The sequence below is a fragment of the Chiloscyllium plagiosum genome, unplaced genomic scaffold (genome assembly GCF_037043375.1).
Source record: "Chiloscyllium plagiosum isolate Xiang-an unplaced genomic scaffold, Cpla_swu_hap1 HiC_scaffold_3, whole genome shotgun sequence".
In the NCBI taxonomy this organism is placed as follows: Eukaryota; Metazoa; Chordata; class Chondrichthyes; order Orectolobiformes; family Hemiscylliidae; genus Chiloscyllium; species Chiloscyllium plagiosum.
Window position 1 is genome coordinate 162485749 of NW_028270141.1, and position 19372 is coordinate 162505120.

The 19372-nt window shown below is 45.0% G+C and overlaps 1 protein-coding gene across 1 annotated transcript in view; it reads left to right on the forward strand.

Annotated features, from left to right (window-relative positions):
* Positions 1 to 19372, forward strand: part of btbd9 (BTB domain containing 9) — a 169695-nt gene that overhangs the window by 38049 nt on the left and 112274 nt on the right. The window contains exon 4 of the mRNA XM_087976845.1: positions 10910 to 11029. Within this exon, the coding sequence (XP_087832971.1) occupies positions 10910 to 11029 (120 nt within the window). The remainder of the gene's footprint in view (positions 1 to 10909; positions 11030 to 19372) is intronic.

Consider the following 19372-nt stretch of genomic DNA (forward strand, 5'->3'; position numbering starts at 1 on the left):
TGGCCTCAGGCTTATCCGAGAGAATGAGAATTTTCTGGACAGGACCTTCAGCGAGGTCATTACACTGAGCATACCAGAAGAGAGAAGCGAGATGACGATGGAAGAGATGATTCAAGTACAAGATACACCAGGGAAAGTACCTCTCATGAACAGGTTGAATCTCTTGGAAACTGTCGAGACCCGATGACACTGCTAGTCCGAGAGGCAGACAGGTCTGTCAATCGAAAGTTGGCGTGGAGACAGAGCGGATGAGTCAGACATCGCACAGAGCCATGGTAATAGGGGACTCCATAGTGAGAGGGACTGAAAGGGGTTTCTGCGGCAATAGGCAGGATTTGAGGATGTTGTGTTGCCTTCCTGGTGCCAGGATTAAGGACATCACAGACACAGTGCAGGAAATCCACAAGGGCGAAGGTGAAGAGCCAGAGGTGGTGGTACATGTCGGCACAAATGATGTCGGGAAGAAGATCGTGTTTTCCGGGTCCTGGAGGGGGAGGGGGAGCAACCCGAAGTCGTGGTCCACATTGGCACCAACGACATAGGTAGGAGGAGTGCTGAGGATGTTAGACAGGCTTTCAGGGAGCTAGGTTGGAAGCTTGGAGTTAGAACAAACAGAGTTGTTGTCTCTGGTTTGTTACCCGTGCCACGTGATAGAGATTCGAGGAATAGGGAGAGAGAACAATTAAATGCGTGGCTTCAGGGATGGTGCAGGAGGGAGGGGTTCCAGTTTTTGGATAACTGGGGTTCTTTCTGGGGACGGTGGGACCTCTATAAACAGGATGGTCTACACCTGAACCTGAGGGGAACCAGTATCCTTGGGGGGAGGTTTGCTAGTGCTCTTGGGGGGGGTTTAAACTAACTCGGCAGGGGCATGGGAACCCAGATTGTAGCTTCAGGGTGCAGGGCCTGGAGTGTAGGGAGGTGAGGAACATGGCATCAATTTCCAAGGAGGGTGCCTGTAAACAGGAAAGTGGCTTGAAGTGTGTATACTTCAATGCAAGAAGTATATGAAATAAGGTAGGTGAACTTGCAGCGTTGGTTGGTACCTGGGACTTCGATGTTGTGGCTATTACGGAGACATGGCTAGAACAGGGACAGGATTGGCTGTTGCAGGTTCCGGGATTTAAATGTTTTAGTAGGGTCAGAGGTGGGGGTAAAAGAGGGGGAGGTGTGGCATTGCTTGTCAAAGATAGTATTACAGTGGTGGAAAGGACGATGGATGAGGACTTGCCATCTGAGGTAGTTTGGGCTGAGGTTAGGAATAGGAAAGGTGAGGTCACCCTGTTAGGAGTCTTTTACAGGCCTCCTAATAGTCCAAGAATCATTGAAGAAAGGATTGGGAAGGTGATTCAGGAGATGAGTGACAGTAATAGGGTGGTTGTTATGGGGGACTTTAACTTTCCTGATATTGATTGGGAAAGCTATAGCTCAAGTTCGTTAGATGGGTCAGTGTTTGTTCAATGTGTGCAGGAGAGTTTCCTGACACAATATGTAGACAGGCCAACAAGAGGTGAGGCCATACTGGATTTGGTTCTGGGTAACGAACCAGGCCAGGTGTTAGAATTAGAGGTAGGTGAGCACTTTGGGGATAGTGACCATAATTCGGTGATTTTTACTCTCGTGATGGAGAGGGATAAGTGTGTACTACAGGGCAAGAATTATAGCTGGGGTAAGGGAAATTATGATGCGGTGAGGCATGACTTAGGATGTGTGGCTTGGAAAAGGAGACTCCAAGGCAAGAGTGTAAATGATATGTGGAACTTGTTCAAGGGGCAACTATTGAGTGTCCTTGATAATTATGTACCTGTCAGGCAGGAAGGAAAGGGTCGTGCGAGGGAGCCGTGGTTTAATAAGGAATTGGAATCCCTTGTTAAATGGAAGAGGGCGGCCTATCTCAAGATGAGACGTGAAGGTTCAATTGGGGCGATTGAGAGTTATAGGGTAGCCAGGAAGGACCTGAAGAGAGAGCTAAAAGCAGCAAGGAGGGGACATGAAAGGTCCTTAGTAGATAGGATTAGGGAAAACCCTAAGGCTTTCTATAGGTATGTTAGGAATAAAAGAATGACTAGGGTAGGAATAGGTCCAGTCAAGGATAGTAGGGGGAAGTTGCGTGTGGAGGCGGAAGAGATTGGGGAGACACTGAATGAATACTTTTCTTCAGTATTCACTCAGGAACAGGGCATTGTTGTCGATGAGAATACTGAGGCACAAATAAGTAGAATGGATGGCTTTGAGGTATGTAGAGAAGAGGTGTTGGAAATCCTGGAAAGGGTGAAAATAGATAAGTCCCCTGGGCCTGATGGCATTTATCCTAGGATTCTCTGGGAAGCAAGGGAGGAGATTGCAGAGCCATTGGCCTTGATTTTTATGTCCTCTTTGTCTACAGGAGTAGTCCCAGAAGACTGGAGGATAGCAAATGTGGTTCCCTTGTTCAAAAAGGGGAGTAGGGATAGCCCTAGTAACTATAGGCCGGTGAGTCTCACTTCTGTTGTGGGCAAAGTCTTAGAGAGAATTGTAAGGGATAGGATTTATGCACATCTAGATAGGAATAATGTGATCAAGGATAGTCAGCATGGTTTTGTGAAGGGCAAGTCGTGCCTCACAAACCTTATTGAATTCTTTGAAAAGGTGACGAAGGAGGTTGATGAGGGGAAAGCGGTAGATGTGGTATATATGGATTTTAGTAAGGCGTTTGATAAGGTTCCCCATGGTAGGCTACTGCAGAAAATACGGAGATATGGCATTGAGGGTGAGTTGGAGGTTTGGATTAGGAATTGGCTGGATGGAAGAAGACAGAGGGTAGTAGTTGATGGCAAAGTTTCTTCATGGAGTGCCGTCACTAGCGGTGTTCCGCAAGGATCTGTTTTGGGACCATTGCTGTTTGTCATTTTTATAAATGACCTGGAAGAGGGGTTAGAAGGTTGGGTGAGCAAGTTTGCGGATGATACGAAAGTCGGAGGAGTTGTTGACAGTGAGGAAGCATGTGGCAGGTTACAGCAGGATATAGAGAAGCTGCAGAGCTGGGCAGAAAGGTGGCAGATGGAATTCAATGTAGCTAAGTGCGAGGTGATTCACTTTGGGAAGAATAACAAAAAGATGGGGTACTGGGCTAATGGTCGGATACTTGGTAGTGTGGATGAGCAGAGGGATCTTGGTGTCCATGTACACAGATCTCTGAAAGTTGCCACCCAGGTAAATAGTGCGGTGAGGAAGGCATATGGCGTACTGGCTTTTATTGGTAGAGGAATTGAGTTCCGGAGTCCTGAGGTCATGATGCAGTTGTATAAGACTCTGGTACGGCCGCATCTGGAATATTGTGTGCAGTTTTGGTCGCCATACTATAGGAAGGATGTGGAGGCATTGGAACGGGTGCAGAGGAGGTTTACCAGGATGTTGCCTGGTATGGTAGGAAAATCGTATGAGGAAAGACTGAGGCACTTGGGGCTGTTTTCACTAGAGAAAAGAAGGTTTAGGGGTGACTTGATTGAGGTGTACAAGATGATTAGGGGGTTAGATAGGGTCGACAGTATGAACCTTTTCCCGCGTATTGAGTCGGGTATTACAAGGGGGCATAGCTTTAAATTAAGGGGGGGTAGATATAGGACTGATGTTAGGGGTAGGTTCTTCACTCAGCGAGTTGTTAGTTCATGGAATGCCCTGCCAGTAACAGTGGTGGACTCTCCCTCTTTATGGGCATTTAAGCGGGCATTGGATAGGTATATGGAGGATAGTGGGTTAGTGTAGTTTAGGTGGGCTTGGATCGGCGCAACATCGAGGGCCCAAGGGCCTGTACTGCGCTGTATTCTTCTATGTTCTATGAGGAGGAACATACTACAGCGGGACTTCGGAGAACTAGGAAGAAGGCTGAAAAGCAGGACGTCCAAGGTGGTTATCTCCGGTTTGCTTCCAGTTCCTCGGGCTAGTGAGGCCAGAAACAGGGAGATAATGGACTTGAACGTGTGGCTGGGGAACTGGTGCAGGAAGCAAGGATTTAAATTCTTGGAACACTGGGGTATGTTTAGCGGTAAGGATAAATTATACAAGAGGGATGGGTTGCACCTTAATAGGTGGGGGACCAGCATTCTGGCAGGCAGGTTTGCCACTATAACACAGGGGATAAACTGGAAATTCAGGAAGGAAGTTAAAGGGAGAGTGAAAATAAGAGAAGTTAAGACAGACAACAGAATCAACAAAGCAGCAAACTCAAGAAGGGATCATACAGTGTGGTCAAGTGAAATAGGGATTGATAGGAAGAGTGAGGGCAGTAACAAATTAAAACTTGTATATATATGAATGCACGAAGCCTAAGAAATAAGGTGGATGAGCTTGAGGCTCAGTTGGAAATTGGCAGCTACGATATTGTGGGGATAACTGAGATTTGGCTTCAAGTGGAGAGGGCCTGGGAAATTAATATTCAAGGCTATAATTGCTAGCAAAAGGACAGACTGACGGGCAGAAGGGCTGGGGTGGCCCTGTTGGCAAGGTATGACATTCAGTCCCTTGCGCGGGGGGTGGCACACAAGAATCAGGGGCTGTAGAGTCAGTATGGATAGAGCTGAGAAATTCTAAGGGTTGAAAGACCCTAAGGGGAGTTATCTACAGGCCCCCAAACAGTAGCCTGGGTGTAGGGTGTAAGTTGAATAGGAAGTTGAAATTGGTCTGTCGCAAAGGTATTACTACAGCTGTTATGATAAGTTTTAATCTGCAATGTGAGAGGGAGAAGGGAGAATCGGGAGTGTCAGTATTGCAGTTGAACAAAGGGAACTATGGAGCTATGAGGGAGGAGCTGGCCAAAGTTCAATGGTTCAATACCTGAGCAGTGGGGGAACAATGGCAGGTATTTCAGGGTATAATGCAGAAGGTGCAGGATCAGTTCGTTCCAAAAAGGAAGAAAGATCCGAAGGGGAGGCAGGGGTGACCGTGGCTGATGAGGGAAGTTAAGAACTATATAAAGATAAAAGAGAAGAAACATAACAAAGATGAGTGGGAAACCGGAGGACTGGGAAACTTTTGAGGAGCAACAGAGGATAACTAAAAAGGCAATACATGGAGAAAAAAAAGAGGTACGAAGGCAAACTGGTCAAAAATATAAAGGAGGATAGTAAAAGCTGTTTTTTTTTAAAAAGTATGTGAAAGGAAATACATTGTTAAGACTAAAATTGGGTCCTTGAAGACAAGAACGGGTGCATTTATTATGGGGAACAAGGAAATGGCAGAGAGTTGAATAGGTACTTTGGATCTGTCTTCACTGGGGAAGACCCAAGCAATCTCCCAGATATAATAGTGGCTAAAGGACCGAGGGTAATGGATGATCTGAAGGGAATTTATATTTGCCAGGAATTGGTGTTGGAGAGACTGTTAGGTCTGAAGGTTGATAAGTCCCCGGGGCCTGATGGTCTACATCCCAAGGTACTGAAGGAGGTGGCTCGAGAAACCGTGGATGCGTTGGTGATCATTTTCCAATGTTCTATAGATCCAAGATCAGTTCCTGCGGATTGGAGGGTGGCTAATGTTGTCCCACTTTTTAAGAAGGGAGGGAGAGAGAAAACAGGGAATTATAGACCAGTTAGTCTGACCTCAGTGGTGGGAAAGATGCTGGAGTCAATTATAAAAGATGAAATTACAACTCATTTGGATAGCAGTGACAGGATAGGTCAGAGTCAGCATGGATTTATGAAGGGGAAATCATGCTTGACTAATCTTCTGGACTTTTTTGAGGATGTAACTCTGAAGATGGACGAGGGAAATCCAGTGGATGTAGTGTACCTGGACTTTCAGAAAGCCTTTGAGAAAGTCCCACATAGGAGGTTAGTGAGCAAAATTAGGGCACATGGTATTGGGGGCAAAATACTGACTTGGATTGAAAATTGGTTGGCTGACAGGAAACAAAGTAGTGATAAACAGGAATGGCAGGCGGTGACCAGTGAAGTACCACAAGGTTCGGTGCTGGGACCGCAGCTGTTTACAATATACATTAATGATATAGATGAAGGCATTAAAAGTAATATTAGCACATTTGCTGATGACACAAAGCTGGGTGGCAGGGTGAAATGTGAGGAGGATGTTATGAGTATACAGGGTGACATGGACAGATGCATGGCAGATGCAGTTTAATGTGGATAAATGTGTGGTTATCCACTTTGGTGGCAAGAACAGGAAGGCAGGTTACTACCTCATTGGAGTCAAGTTAGGTAAAGGGGCAGTACAACGAGATCTGGGTGTTCTTGTACACCAGTCAATGAAGAAAGTGAGGACTGCAGATGCTGGAGATCAGAGCATCCAAGGACCAGGAGAATCGACGTTTCGGGCATGAGCCCTTCTTCAGGAACTATCGACGTTTCGGGCATGAGCCCTTCTTCAGGAATTCCTGAAGAAGGGCTTATGCCCGAAACGTCGATTATCCTGTTCCTTGGATGCTGCCTGACCTGCTGCACTTTTCCAGCAACACATTTTCAGCATCAGTCAATGAAGGCAAGCATGCAGGTACAGCAGGTAGTGAAGAAAGCTAATAGCATGCTGGCCTTCATAACAAGAGGAATTGAGTATAGAAGCAAAGAGGTCCTTCTGCAGCTGTACAGGGCCCTGGTGAGACCACACCTGGAATATTGTGCACAGTTTTGGTCTCCAAATTTGAGGAAGGACACTCTGGCTATTGAGGGAGTGCAGCGTAGGTTCACGAGGTCAATTCCTGGAATGGCGGGATTATCATATGTTGAAAGATTGGAGCGACTGGGCTTGTACACACTTGAGGTTTGAAGGCTGAGAGGGGATCTGATTGAGATGTATAAGATTATTAAAGAATTGGACACTCTGGAGGCAGGAAACATGTTTCCGCTGATGGGTGAGTCCCGAGCCAGAGGACACAGTTTAAAAATAAGGGGTAGGCCATTTAGAACAGAAATGAGGAGAAACTTCTTCACCCAGAGAGTGGTGGCTGTGTGGAATGCTCTGCCCCAGAAGGCAGTGGAGGCCCAGTCTCTGGACACTTTCAAGAAAGAGATGGATAGAGCTCTTAAAGCCAATGGAATCAAGGGTTATGGGGATAAGGCAGGAACAGGATACTGACTGAGGATGATCAGCCATGATCATAATGAATGGTGGTGCTGGCTTGAAGGGCCAAATGGCCTACTCCTGCACCTATTGTCTATTGTCTATTCGCCAGTTTCCCCATTTCCCCTCCGCCCACCTTATCCCAATCCCAACCTCCCAATGTAGCACCGCCCTCTTGAACTATCCTAACTGCCCATCTTCCTTCCTGCCTATCTACTCCAGCCTCCTCTCTGACCTATCACTTTCACCCCCACCTTCATCTACCTATCGCATTCCCAGCTACCTCCTACCACCCCCCCCCCCCCCCCTCCAACCCCACCACCTTCCTGTTTATCTCTCAGCCCCTTTGACCCACAAGTCTCATTCCTGATGAAGGGCTTATGCTTGAACATCGATTCTCCTGCTCCTCGGATGCTGCCTGACCTGCTGACCTGCTGTACTTTTCCAGCACCACACCATTTGACAATGATCTCCAGCATCTGTAGTCCTCACTTTCTCCTTGGCGCTGATATCTCCTGCAAACCTGCTGACTTCCACAGTTACCTGGGCTATCCATCCTCACACCCTGTTTCCAGTGAGGACTGCATTTCATTCTCCCAGTTCCTCTGTGTCTGTTGCAGCTGTTCTGGTGATGCTACCTCTGAATGGGGTGGGATGGTTGAGTGAGCTCAGAAGGGTCTGAGGAAGGGTCACTTGATCTGAAACGTTAATTTTGATTTATCTCCACAGATACTGCCAGACCTGCTGAGTTTTTCCAGCAATTTCTGCTTTTGTTTTTGATTTACAGCCAACCCCTTTTCATCTATTTATTGTCCCTATTAGCAACATACCATTATCCATCCCTTTGCCTGTGTTTCTCTCTATTTCCAATTGTACTATCACTTCTTTAATAGCTCACACCGAGATGCAGCCAGACCTGCTGATTTTCTGCAGTACTTTATGTTTTCATTTCAGATTTCCAGTGTCTGTACCTTTTGGCTTTGTTTAGTAGATTATCAGCCTTCAATCCCCTCATTTCCCAATAACCCTTGATTCCCCCTGCAGATCAAAAACCTATCGATCTGTCTATCTCAGACTGAAATGTACACGAGGCTCAGCTCTCTGCAGCAAGGAGTTCCAAAGACACACAACCTACTGAGAGAAGTTCCACCTCATCTTCGTCTGAAATTAGTGCCCCCTTATTCTGAGACTTTGCCCTCGGGTCCTCGACTCTCCCATGAGGGTAGACATCCTCTCAGTATTTACACTATCAAACCCCTGAAGAATCTGATATGTTTCACTGAGATCACCTTTCATCCTACCCTCCGGTGCGTAGACTCCCAGCCCTTTTAAGCTTTGCTCATAAAATAATTGCTCTTTACCAGGGATTGTTCTCGTGAATCTTCTCTGAGCTGAATCCAATGGAATAATATCTTTCCTTCAATAAGGAAACCAAAACCACACTCAGTCCTCCAGAGAGTCATCTCATTTGTGAGGGTCCACCAGTAATGGTCATGATAGTTGCAGTAAGACTTCCCTACTCTTATACTCCAACCCCCTTGAAATAAGGGCCAACATTTCATTAGCCTTCCTGATTACCTGCTGTCCTTGTATGATAGTTTTCGGTTTCTCCTATTCGAGTTCCTTTGTGTTGCACCTTTCTGCAGTTTTTGTCTATTTAAACAGTGTTCTGTTCTTTTGTTCCCCTTTCCAAAATGAGCAACTTCATACTTTCCCGCATGATACTCTATTTGCCAACTTTTTGCCCACTTACTAAAACCTATCAGTATCTCTTAGTAAACTGTTTGTATCACTCTTGGAACCCGCCTTTCTGCCTGTCATCCACATCTTTGGCTGCAGTCCATTCCCTCCCTTCCTTCCTTCAGCTCATTAACATGTATTGTAAGCACTTGTGGTCCCAGCACTGATCCCTGTGGAACCCATTGGTTACAGGTCACTAACCTGAAAAAGAGCCCCTTAACCCCAGGCTGTTTTCTGCCTATTAGCCAATTCGCTATCTATGTCGAGAGTGTGTTGCTGGAAAAGCACAGCAGATCAGACAGCACCCAAGGAGCAGGAGAATCAACGTTTCAGCCATAAGCCCTTCATCAGAAATGCTCTACCTATGCCAATATACTACCTCCAATGGTGTGCTCTTATGATTTAACCTTTTTTGAACACCTTCTGGAAGTTGAAATGCAGCCTTTGAGACTCGCAATCCACTCTGGTTGAGACTTCTTGAAAACTCTCATAAATTATTCAGACATGATTTCACTTTCATGCAGCTTTGCTGACTCTACTTGATTAGATTATGGTTTCCAAATCTTCTGCTATTACTTCCTTAATAATTGAATTCAATACTTTTCCAACAAACAGATCTCAGGCTCATCAGTCTATAGTTACCCACTTTTTGCCCCTCTCCCTTTTTGAATAGGGGTGTTCACGTTGGCAGTTTTGCAATCCTCTGGCACTTCTCCAGAATCCGAAGAGTTTTGGAAAATTACAACTAATTCATCCCCTATCTTTACAGCTACCTCTTTTCAGATCCTAGGATGCAAGCCATCAGGACGAGGAGACATACCTGCCTGTAGCCCATTAGTTTGTCTGAATATACTTCTCTCGTGATAGTGCTTGTACTTAATTCCTCCTCCATGTTCTTTCGTCTTTGGGATAAATCACTTACCTTCCAGCTCAGCGAGCAAACCTACATCCAGAACCTCAACCTGAGCTACAAACCTTCTCAAAACTCAATAAATCACTTACTTTTGCCTTCTTATATTCATTTCCTTTAAAGTAATATTCTCCTTAGCTTCCTTGATTTATCCCTCTCTATGAATCTTTCCTCCTTCCTGGGATGTACTTTTGCTGAGAGTTGTGGATTATCTCAATAAAAGTCTGTCACTGCTTGCTTCCTGTCCTTGCCCAGTTCACCTTAACCAATTCTATTCTCATTTCATTGAGATTCCCTTTATTTGACTTCAATACAGCTGTTTCTAACCCACTCCCAAACTGAATATTAAGTTCAATCATATTCCGATCATTATTTCCACAGGGATCTTTTACTCCGAGGTCATTTTTTAAGCCTATCTCATTACCTGTTGCCAGATCAAAGGTAGTCTGCTGTCTGGTTGACCCATGACATATTGCTCTAGGAAGCGATTTCTAATGCAGTTTGAGTTCACTGCTGTAACTGCCCTTTCCAATTTGATTGACCCAACATCATGTTTATTGCCCTGTGATGTTTGCATGTTCCTGCTATTTGTTGACTGACAGTCTTTCCTGCAGAGTGGCGACTGTTTGGGAGTTGTTACACTATTCCAATCAATGTCTGCTTTCCCTTGCTGTTTTTACCTCATCCCAGCCTTTATCACCTTTCACAACTGTCTTCATTTCATTTCTTATTTGTGCTACCAACCCCCTTTTCCTTTCCTCCTGCCTTTCCAAAAGATCAAATATCCCTGAATAGTGGTCATGATGGGCCGTTGTCTGGAAGGTATAATTTCTTGAGTATGACTACGTCAGGCTGTTGGTGATCAGGTTGACCAGTGTATAAGACAGCTATCGCAATTGTGGCACTAGTCCCAAATGTTAATAAATAGAACTTAATTGTGTCAATGGGGCTAAATTTCTCTCAACCATTTCTTGTGCTTAGGTTGTGCTGGATGGGTATAGGGGTCACTTTCTCCATAACGTTTTAGTGGTTTTATACAACTGTGTGGCTGGCTAGGCCATGTGAGTGGTCATTCGTAAGTCAACCATATTGAGTCAAGTCACAGATCAGTCTGATCTCATTGAATGAGGGAATGGCCTCAATAGCTCCCTATTGTTAGAATGTAATCTGCACCTTGTAGAGAAAGTCAATCTGCTCTTCCTTCACTAGGTCATATTCATATTACATCGAAGTGTCGATGGATGAACTAGATTGGATTCGGATCATCGATCATTCCAATTACCTGTGTCGCTCCTGGCAGAACTTATTCTTCACTCCCCGTGTCTGCAGGTGAGTGCAGCTAAAGATGCTTCTCCAGTTCAATCTACCCTCACTTGTCTCCAAACTGAGTCAGAAATTCTGCTTCAATGAGAAATGAATTCTCCTCAGCTTTATATTTATATAAAGAATATTTTCTCATGTCTGACAATCTGGTACTAGGGGTCATGGTTTAAAAATAAGGGGGCACCTATTTAAAACCATTAGGGAACATGTTATCTCTCTGAGTCATAGAGATGTACAGCACGGAAACAGAGCCTTCGGTCCAACTCATCCATGCCGACTAGATATCCCAACCCAATCTAGTCCCACCTGCCAGCACCCCACCCATCTCCCTCTAAACCCTTCCTATTCATATACCCATCCAAATGCCTCTTAAATGTTGCAATTGTACCAGTCCCCACCACATCCTCTGGCAGCTCATTCCATACACGTACCACCCTCTGTGTGAAATAGTTGCCCCTTAGGTCTCTTTTATATCTTTCCCCTCTCACCCTAAACCTATGCCCTCTAGTTCTGGACTCCCCGACCCCAGGGAAAAGACTTTGCCTATTTATCCTATCCATGCCCCTCAGCCTCCGACGCTCCAGGGAATACAGCCCCAGCCTGTTCAGCCTCTCCCTGTAGCTCAGATCCTCCAACCCTGGCAACATCCTTGTAAATCTTTTCTGAACCCTTTCAAGTTTCACAACATCTTTCCGATAGGAAGGAGACCAGAATTGCACGCAATATTCCAACAGTGGCCTAACCAATGTCCTGTACAGCCGCAACATGTCCTCCCAACTCCTGTACTCAATACTCTGACCAATAAAGGAGAGCATACCAAACGCCTTCTTCACTATCCTATCTACCTGCGATTCCACTTTCAAGTGAGGGTTGAGAATCTTTGGCATTCCCTTCCACAAACGGGAGTTGATACAGAACCTTTACATATTTTTAAGGCAGGGGTAGATAAGATTCTTGATTAATAAGGAAATGGAAGATTATTGTTAAAATGCAGGAATGTAGAGATGAGATTAAAATCAGATGATTTATGGTCTTATTGAATGGTGGAACAGAGTGGAAGACCCAATTGGCCTGCACTTGGTCCTTATTTGCATGGTGTTTCTTTATTCTCCTGTGGGAGGGAGGGGCAGGTGAACAGGGAGAAGCTGTTTCTGCTCATAAAGGTAATAAGAATACGAAGGTATAGAGTCATAGAGCTGTACAGCCTGGAAACAACCCTTCGGTCTAATGTGTCCATGCCGACCAGTTATCCTAAATTAATCCACTCCCATTTGCCAGCACTTGGCCCATATCCCTCTAAACCCTTCCTGTTCATATACCCATCCAGATATAGAACATAGAACATAGAACAATACAGCACAGAACAGGCCCTTCGGCCCATGATGTTGTGCGAACATTTGTCCTAGTTTAAGCACCCATCCATGTACCTATCCAATTGCCGCTTAAAGGTCACCAATGATTCTGACTCCACCACTCCCACAGGCAGCGCATTCCATGCCCCCACCACTCTCTGGGTAAAGAACCCACCCCTGACATCTCCCCTATACCTTCCACCCTTCACCTTAAATTTATGTCCCCTTGTAACACTCTATTGTACCCGGGGAAAAATCTTGTAATTGCACCAGTCTCCACCGTCTCTGGCAGCTCACTCCAAACACACACCCTCGCGTGAAAATGTTGCCTCTTATGTCTCTTTTAAATCTTTCCCCTCTCACCTTAAATCTGTGCCCTTTAGTTTTGGACTCCCCTACCCAGGGGAAAAGACCTTGGCTATTCAACCTATCCATACCCCTCATGATTTTATAAACCTCTAAGGTTACTCCTTATGGAAGCCTTTGACACGCCAGGAAAACAGCCCCAGCCTATTCAGCCTCTCCCTGTAGCTCAAGCCCTCTTAACCCTGGCAACATCCTTGTAAATCGTTTCTGAACCCTTTCAAGTTTCACAACATCATTTCTAAAGCAGAGAGTCCAGAACTGAATGCAGTATTCCAAAAATGGCCGAACCAAAGTCCTATTCAGATGCAAGATGACCTCCCAACTCCTAAACTCAAAGCTCTGACCAATAAAGGTAAGCATACCAAATGCCCTCATTACCACTCCATGAAGCTGCCACTCCATTTTAAAGGAATTGTTAACTTGCATCCCAAGGTCTCTTTGTTAGGCAACAGTACCCAGGACCTTACCATTAAGTATATAAGTCTTGCCCTGATTTGCCTTTCCAAAGTGCAACACTCTACATTTATCTAAATTAAACTCCATCTGCCACTCCTCTGCCCATCTGGTCAAGATCCTATTGTTCTCTGAGATAATCTTCGCTTTCCACTACACCTCCAATTTTGGTGTCATCTACAAACTTCCTCACTAGACTTCATATGTTCGCATTCAAATCATTTATATAAATGACAAAAAGCAGCACCAATTCTTGTGACATCCCGCTGGTCACAGGCCTCCAGTCCAAATACCAACCCAGCAGCACCCTCTGTCTTTTACCTTCAAGCCAATTTTGAATCCAAAAGGTTAGCTCTCCCTGTATTCCATGTGAACTAACTTTGTTAGCCAGCCTATCATGCAGAGCCTTCTTGAACACCTTTAGTGAAGTCAGTGAAAACAATGTCAACCCCTCTGCCTTCATCAATCTTCTTTGTCACTTTTTCAAAGAATTCAAACAAGTTTGCACCATTAGGAGAGGGAAAGGGAGTAGGCAGACCGTGCAGGGAATCCCTGTAGCCGTTCCCTTCTATAACAAGTATACTGTTTTGGGTACTGTTGGCAGGAGCGACCTACCAGGAAAGCCACAGCAGTTTTCAGACACTGAGCCTGGGTGGCTGAAAAAGGAAGGGGGGAGAACAGGAGAGCAATAGTGATGGGAGATTCAATGGTGAGAGGAGCAAGCAGGAGATTATGTGGTCTCCCAGATGATATGTTACCTCCCAGGTGCCAGGATCAGGGAATTCTCCGATCGAGTCTACAAGATACAAGGACAGTAGTGGGAGACTGTGTATTGAGTCGGAAGAGATAGGAGAGGTCTTGAATGAGTACTTTTCTTCAGTTTTTACAAATGAGAGGGACCGTATTGTTGAAGAGGAGAGTATGAAATGGACTGGTAAGCTAGAGGAGATACTTGTTAGGAAGGAAGATGTGTTGGACATTTTAAAAAATACTTGAGGATAGACAAGTCCCCGAGCCTGACGGGATATATCCTAGGATTATGTGGGGAGCAAGAGAGGAAATTGCAGAGCCGTTGGCAATGATCTTTTCGTTTTCACTGTCAATGGGGGTGGTACCAGGAGACTGGAGAGTGGCGAATGTTGTGCCCCTGTTCAAAAAAGGGAATATGGATAACCCTGGGAATTACAGGCCACTTAGTCTTACTTCGGTAGTAGGCAAAGTAATGGAAAGGGTACTGAGGGATACAGATTGGGCGGCAGATTTTGGAAAGGTGCAGAAGTAACAGGGTTGTAGTCGTAAGTGACTTTAACTTCCCTAATATTGACTGAAACCTCCTTAGTTCAAATAGTTTGGAATGGAGCAGATTTTGTCAGGTATGATCAGGAAGAGTCCCTGATTCAAATGTAGATAGGCCACTTGGGGGGAGGCCGTATTGGATTTGGTGCTAGGAAATGAACCGTGCCAGGTATCAGATCTCTCGGTGACAGTGACCACAACTCTCTGATGTTTACTATATTCATAGAGAAGGATAGGAGCAGATGGTATGGGAAAGCATTTACTGGGGGAGGGGGTATTACAATGCTATTAGGCAGAAACTGGGGCACCTAAATTGGGAACAGATATTTTCAAGGAAATGCACGATAGAAATGTGGGGGTTGTTTAGGAAGCATTTGCTGATAGGGTTGGATAGGTTTGTCCCACTGAGGCAAGGAAGGGATGGGAGGGTGAAGGAACCTTGGGTGACAAGGGATGTGGAACATCTTGTCAAGAGGAAGAAGGAAGCTTACTTAAGGTTGAGGAGGCAAAAATCAGACAGAGCTTTGAGGGTTACGAGGTAGCCAGGAAGGAACTGAGGAATGAACTTAGGAAAACTGGAAGGGGGCATGAAATAGCTTTAGCGGGTAAGATTAAGGAAAACCTTAAGGCATTCTACACTTATGTGAGTGGGTAGGGGAGGGAACCTGTGCCGGGAGTTGGAAGAGGTAGTGGGCTGTCCTTAATGAATACTTTGCTTCAGTATTCAGTACTGGAGAGGGACCTTGATGTTTTTTAGGACAGCGTGAAACGGATTGATCTGCTCACAGAAGGAAGATGTGCTGAAAATTCTGCAAAACATAAGGATAGATAAATCCCCTGGGCCAGATGGGATTTACCTGAGGTTACCACAGGAAATGAGGGAAGAGATTGCTGTGCTTTTGGCGATTACCTTTGCATCCTCACTTTCCACTGGAGTAGTTCCAGATGATTGGAGGGCGTCAAATATTATTCCCTTGTTCAAGAAGTGTATTCGGCATAATCTTGGGAGTTGCAGACCTGTCAGTCTTATGTCTGTGGTGGGAAAGTTATTGGAGAGGATTTTGAGAGACAGAACTTATGATTACTTGGAAAACCATAGCTTGATTAGAGATAGTCAGCATGGCTTTGTGAGGGGCAGATCATGCCTCACAAACTTTATTGAATTCTTTGAGGATATGACAAAACACATTGAAGGTAGAGCAGTGGATGTGGTGTACATAGATTTCAGGTAGGCGAAAGTGAGGACTGCAGATGCTGGCGATTAGAGTCGAGATCAGAGTAGTGATGGGCTCCTGCCCGAAACGTTAATTTTCCTGCTCTTTGGATGCTGCCTGACCTGCTGTACATTTCCAGCACCATTCTAATCTTGTACGTAGATTTCAGCAAGGCATTTGACAATGTTCCCCATGGTATGTTCATTTAGAAAGAAAGGAGGCATGGGATACAGGGAAATTTGGCTGACTGGACATAGTATTGGCTGGCCTATAGAAGACAGAGGGTGATAGTGGATGGAAAGTATTCAGCCTGGAGCTCAGTGACTAGTAGTGTTCTACAGGGATCAGTTTGGGACCTCTGCTCTTTGTGATTTTTATAAATGACTTGGATGAGGAAGTGGAAGGGTAGTTTTGTATGTTTGCTGATGTCACCAAGGTTGATGGAGTGGTGGATAATGTGGAGAGCTGTTGTAGGTTGCAATGGGACATTGACAGGATGCAGAACTGGGCTGAGAAGTGGCAGATGGTGTTCAATCTGGAAAAGTGTGAAGTGATTCATTTTGGAAGGTCGAATTTGAATGCAGAATGCAGGGTTAAAGGCAGGATTCTCGGCAGTGTGGTGGAACAGAGGGATCTTGGGGTCCATGTCCAAAGATCGCTCAAAGTTGCAATCCAAGTTGGTAGAGTTGTCAAGAATCTGTATGGTGTGTTGGCTTTCATTAGCAGGGGGGTTGAGTTTAAGAGATGTGAGGTTATACTGCAGCTCTATAGAGCCCTGGTTAGACCACACTTGGAATACTGTGTTCAGTTCTGGTCGCCTCATTCTAGGAAGGATGTGGAATCTTTAGAGAGAGTGCAGAGGAGATTTACCAGGATACTGCCTGGACAGGAGGGTATGTCTTATGAAGGAAGGTTGAGGGAGCTAGGACTTTTCTCATTGGAGTGAAGAAGGAGGAGAGGTGCCTTGATAGAGGTGTAATGAGAGACATCAATAATAGAGTGAATAGTCAGAGAGTTTTTCTCTGGGTGGAAATGGCTATCACGAGGGAGCATAATTTTAAGGTGATTGGAGGAAGGTTTGGAGGGGGATGTCAGAGGTAGGTTCTTTGCACAGAGAGCGATGGTGGGTGGAATGCACTGCCAGCAGTGGTAGTAGAGTGAGATACATTAGGGACATCTAAGTGACATCTTGGATAGACACATGGATGATAGTAAAATGAAAGATGTATAGGTTAGTCTGATCTTAGAGTAGGGTAAAGGTCAGCACAACATCGAGGGCCGAAGGGCCTGTACTGATCTAAGTTGGTGAGACATGATTTCCCATGCGCAAAGCCACATTAATTATCCCTAATCAGTCCTTGCTTTTCCAAATACATGTGAAACCTGTCCGTCAAAATCCCTCCAATAACTTTCTCATCAGTAACATCAGGCTCATAGTCTGTAGTTCCCTGGCTTTCGTTTACCACCTTTCTTAAATAATGGTAGTATGTTAGCCAATCTCCATGCTTCTGGCATCTCACCCTTGGCTTAGATGAACCATATATTTCAGCAAGATAGATTAAAGTGATGTACAAAACCAAGGATGATGTCTTCACACACCAAGTAGTTTGTTACAGAATGCACTGCCTGGAAAAGTGGTGGAGGTGATTCAATCGAGGCCCTTAAGACCACACCAGATGATTATTTGGATAGAAATTAGAGTCATAGAGTCATAGTGTGCAGGAAAATGGGGAAAAGGTAGGAGATTGGCCCCAGAAAATATAACCGTTGCAGGCATGACAGGCCGAATGGCCTCCTGCACCATAACAATTCTGTAATTCTGGGCTTCAGCTTTCACATACAGGGTTGGCACTATTTCCCCAGTCCTAATTGGCCAGCCGTAATCCTTATCTAAAGAATTATTGTTGGGAACATAATCCTGACGGCAAAGTGCAAATTCAGCACAGTCAGTGAGCAGCTCATCTTCCCAAATGAATTATAATAGCACAAGGGTCACATTGGACTCCAAGTATTAACTCTGTTTCTCACTCCACTGATGCAGCCTGATGCTGGGTTCCTCCAGTATTTTCTGTTTTTATTATAGTGGTACACCTGGTTTAGTTTGAACCTAGCTGAAAATGTGTTGCTGGAAAAGCGCAGCAGGTCAGGCAGCATCCAGGGAACAGGAGAATCGACGTTTCGGGCATAAGCCCTTCTTCAGGAATGAACCTACTCAGCTTCGATATGATCATTGATCTATAGAATCCCTATGGTGTGGAATGAGGCCATTCAACCCATCAAGTCCCCACCGACCCTCTGAAAAGCATCCCACCTAGATCCATTGTGCTACCCTATCCCTGTAACCCTGTATTTCCCATGGCCTATGCATCTAGCCTGCACATTTCCTGGACACAGTAGGCAATGTCGTTTGGTCAATCCACATAATCTGCACATCTTTAGACTGTTGTAGGAAACTGGAGCACCCAGAGGAAACCCATGCAGTCATGGGGACAATGTGCAAGCTCCATACAGACAATCACCCAAAGCTGGAATCAAAGCCATGCCCTTAGCACTGTGCTAAGCACTGAGTCACTATGCCATACCAATGGCTGATCAAATACTTCAATATCTTTTACCTATCCTAGATGACATTGATAATCAGAAATCTATTAATCTGTACCTTAAACATATTCAAAGACTGAGGTTCCACAGCCCACTGTGGTGGAGAGTTGCTAAGATTTACAGTCTTGAGAAAAAGAAATGTTTGCTCATCTGGGACTGAACTGGCATTCTTCCTTGTTTTTAAATTCGGGATGTCAGATCTAGTTACATCCCTGAATTAAACAGATCTTATAAATTGAGGGCAAGTTGATAATCAAAATGTGGCTGAGTGTTTAATTGGGTCTGTTAGTGTGAAACGAATAAGCCTGAAGCTAGATCAGCTTCAAAGGAAAGTTTTCTGTTCGACAGAATCTAGGTGGCATTGAGTGTCAGACAGCAAACTAGTGTGGAAATAAATTGCATTATAGTATGCTGCCATGTTGTACTGTCCAGTGATATAGGGGATAATGAGGATAAATGCAGCTACAGATGGCTTCATATTGCACTCAATATGATGGTGTGTTGAACAGTGAGGGCAATGACAGGTCCCTTGCGAATAGTCAGTGTTGGATTTAATGCAGAATTCACATGTCAAACGGCAAGAGATCAATGAGTCAGAACATCCTAGTGCTAAGCAACCACCTACATTCCTTATTTATTCACAGGATATAGGCATTGCTGGCTTGGCCCGTATTCAATGCCATTCCTGTTGCCCGAGAGAAGATGATGGTGAGCTGCCTTCATGACTTGCTGCAGTCCCACAGTGCGGTTGTGAAGGGTCTCCCAGGAATTTGACTCAGCGACTGTTCAGATGCTTTATGAAAGCTGTTAGAGAGCTCCTGTTGCACCCTTTAACCTTGGTCCCTGATAGTATCACTCAGCAAGAGTACTCTTCACTGCATTGTCCCAGATCAATAAGGATGATGGAGAGTCACATTCTCATGCCTATCTATAGCAGGCAATGTGAATTATTTTAACTAAAATACTCTGAAGTTATTATATAGCGGTGAAGGTGAAATCACCACTGTCCTACCAGACCACAGGATTGCTATCTCATTACAGAGAGACAACTGGCTGTGCTTTCCCTG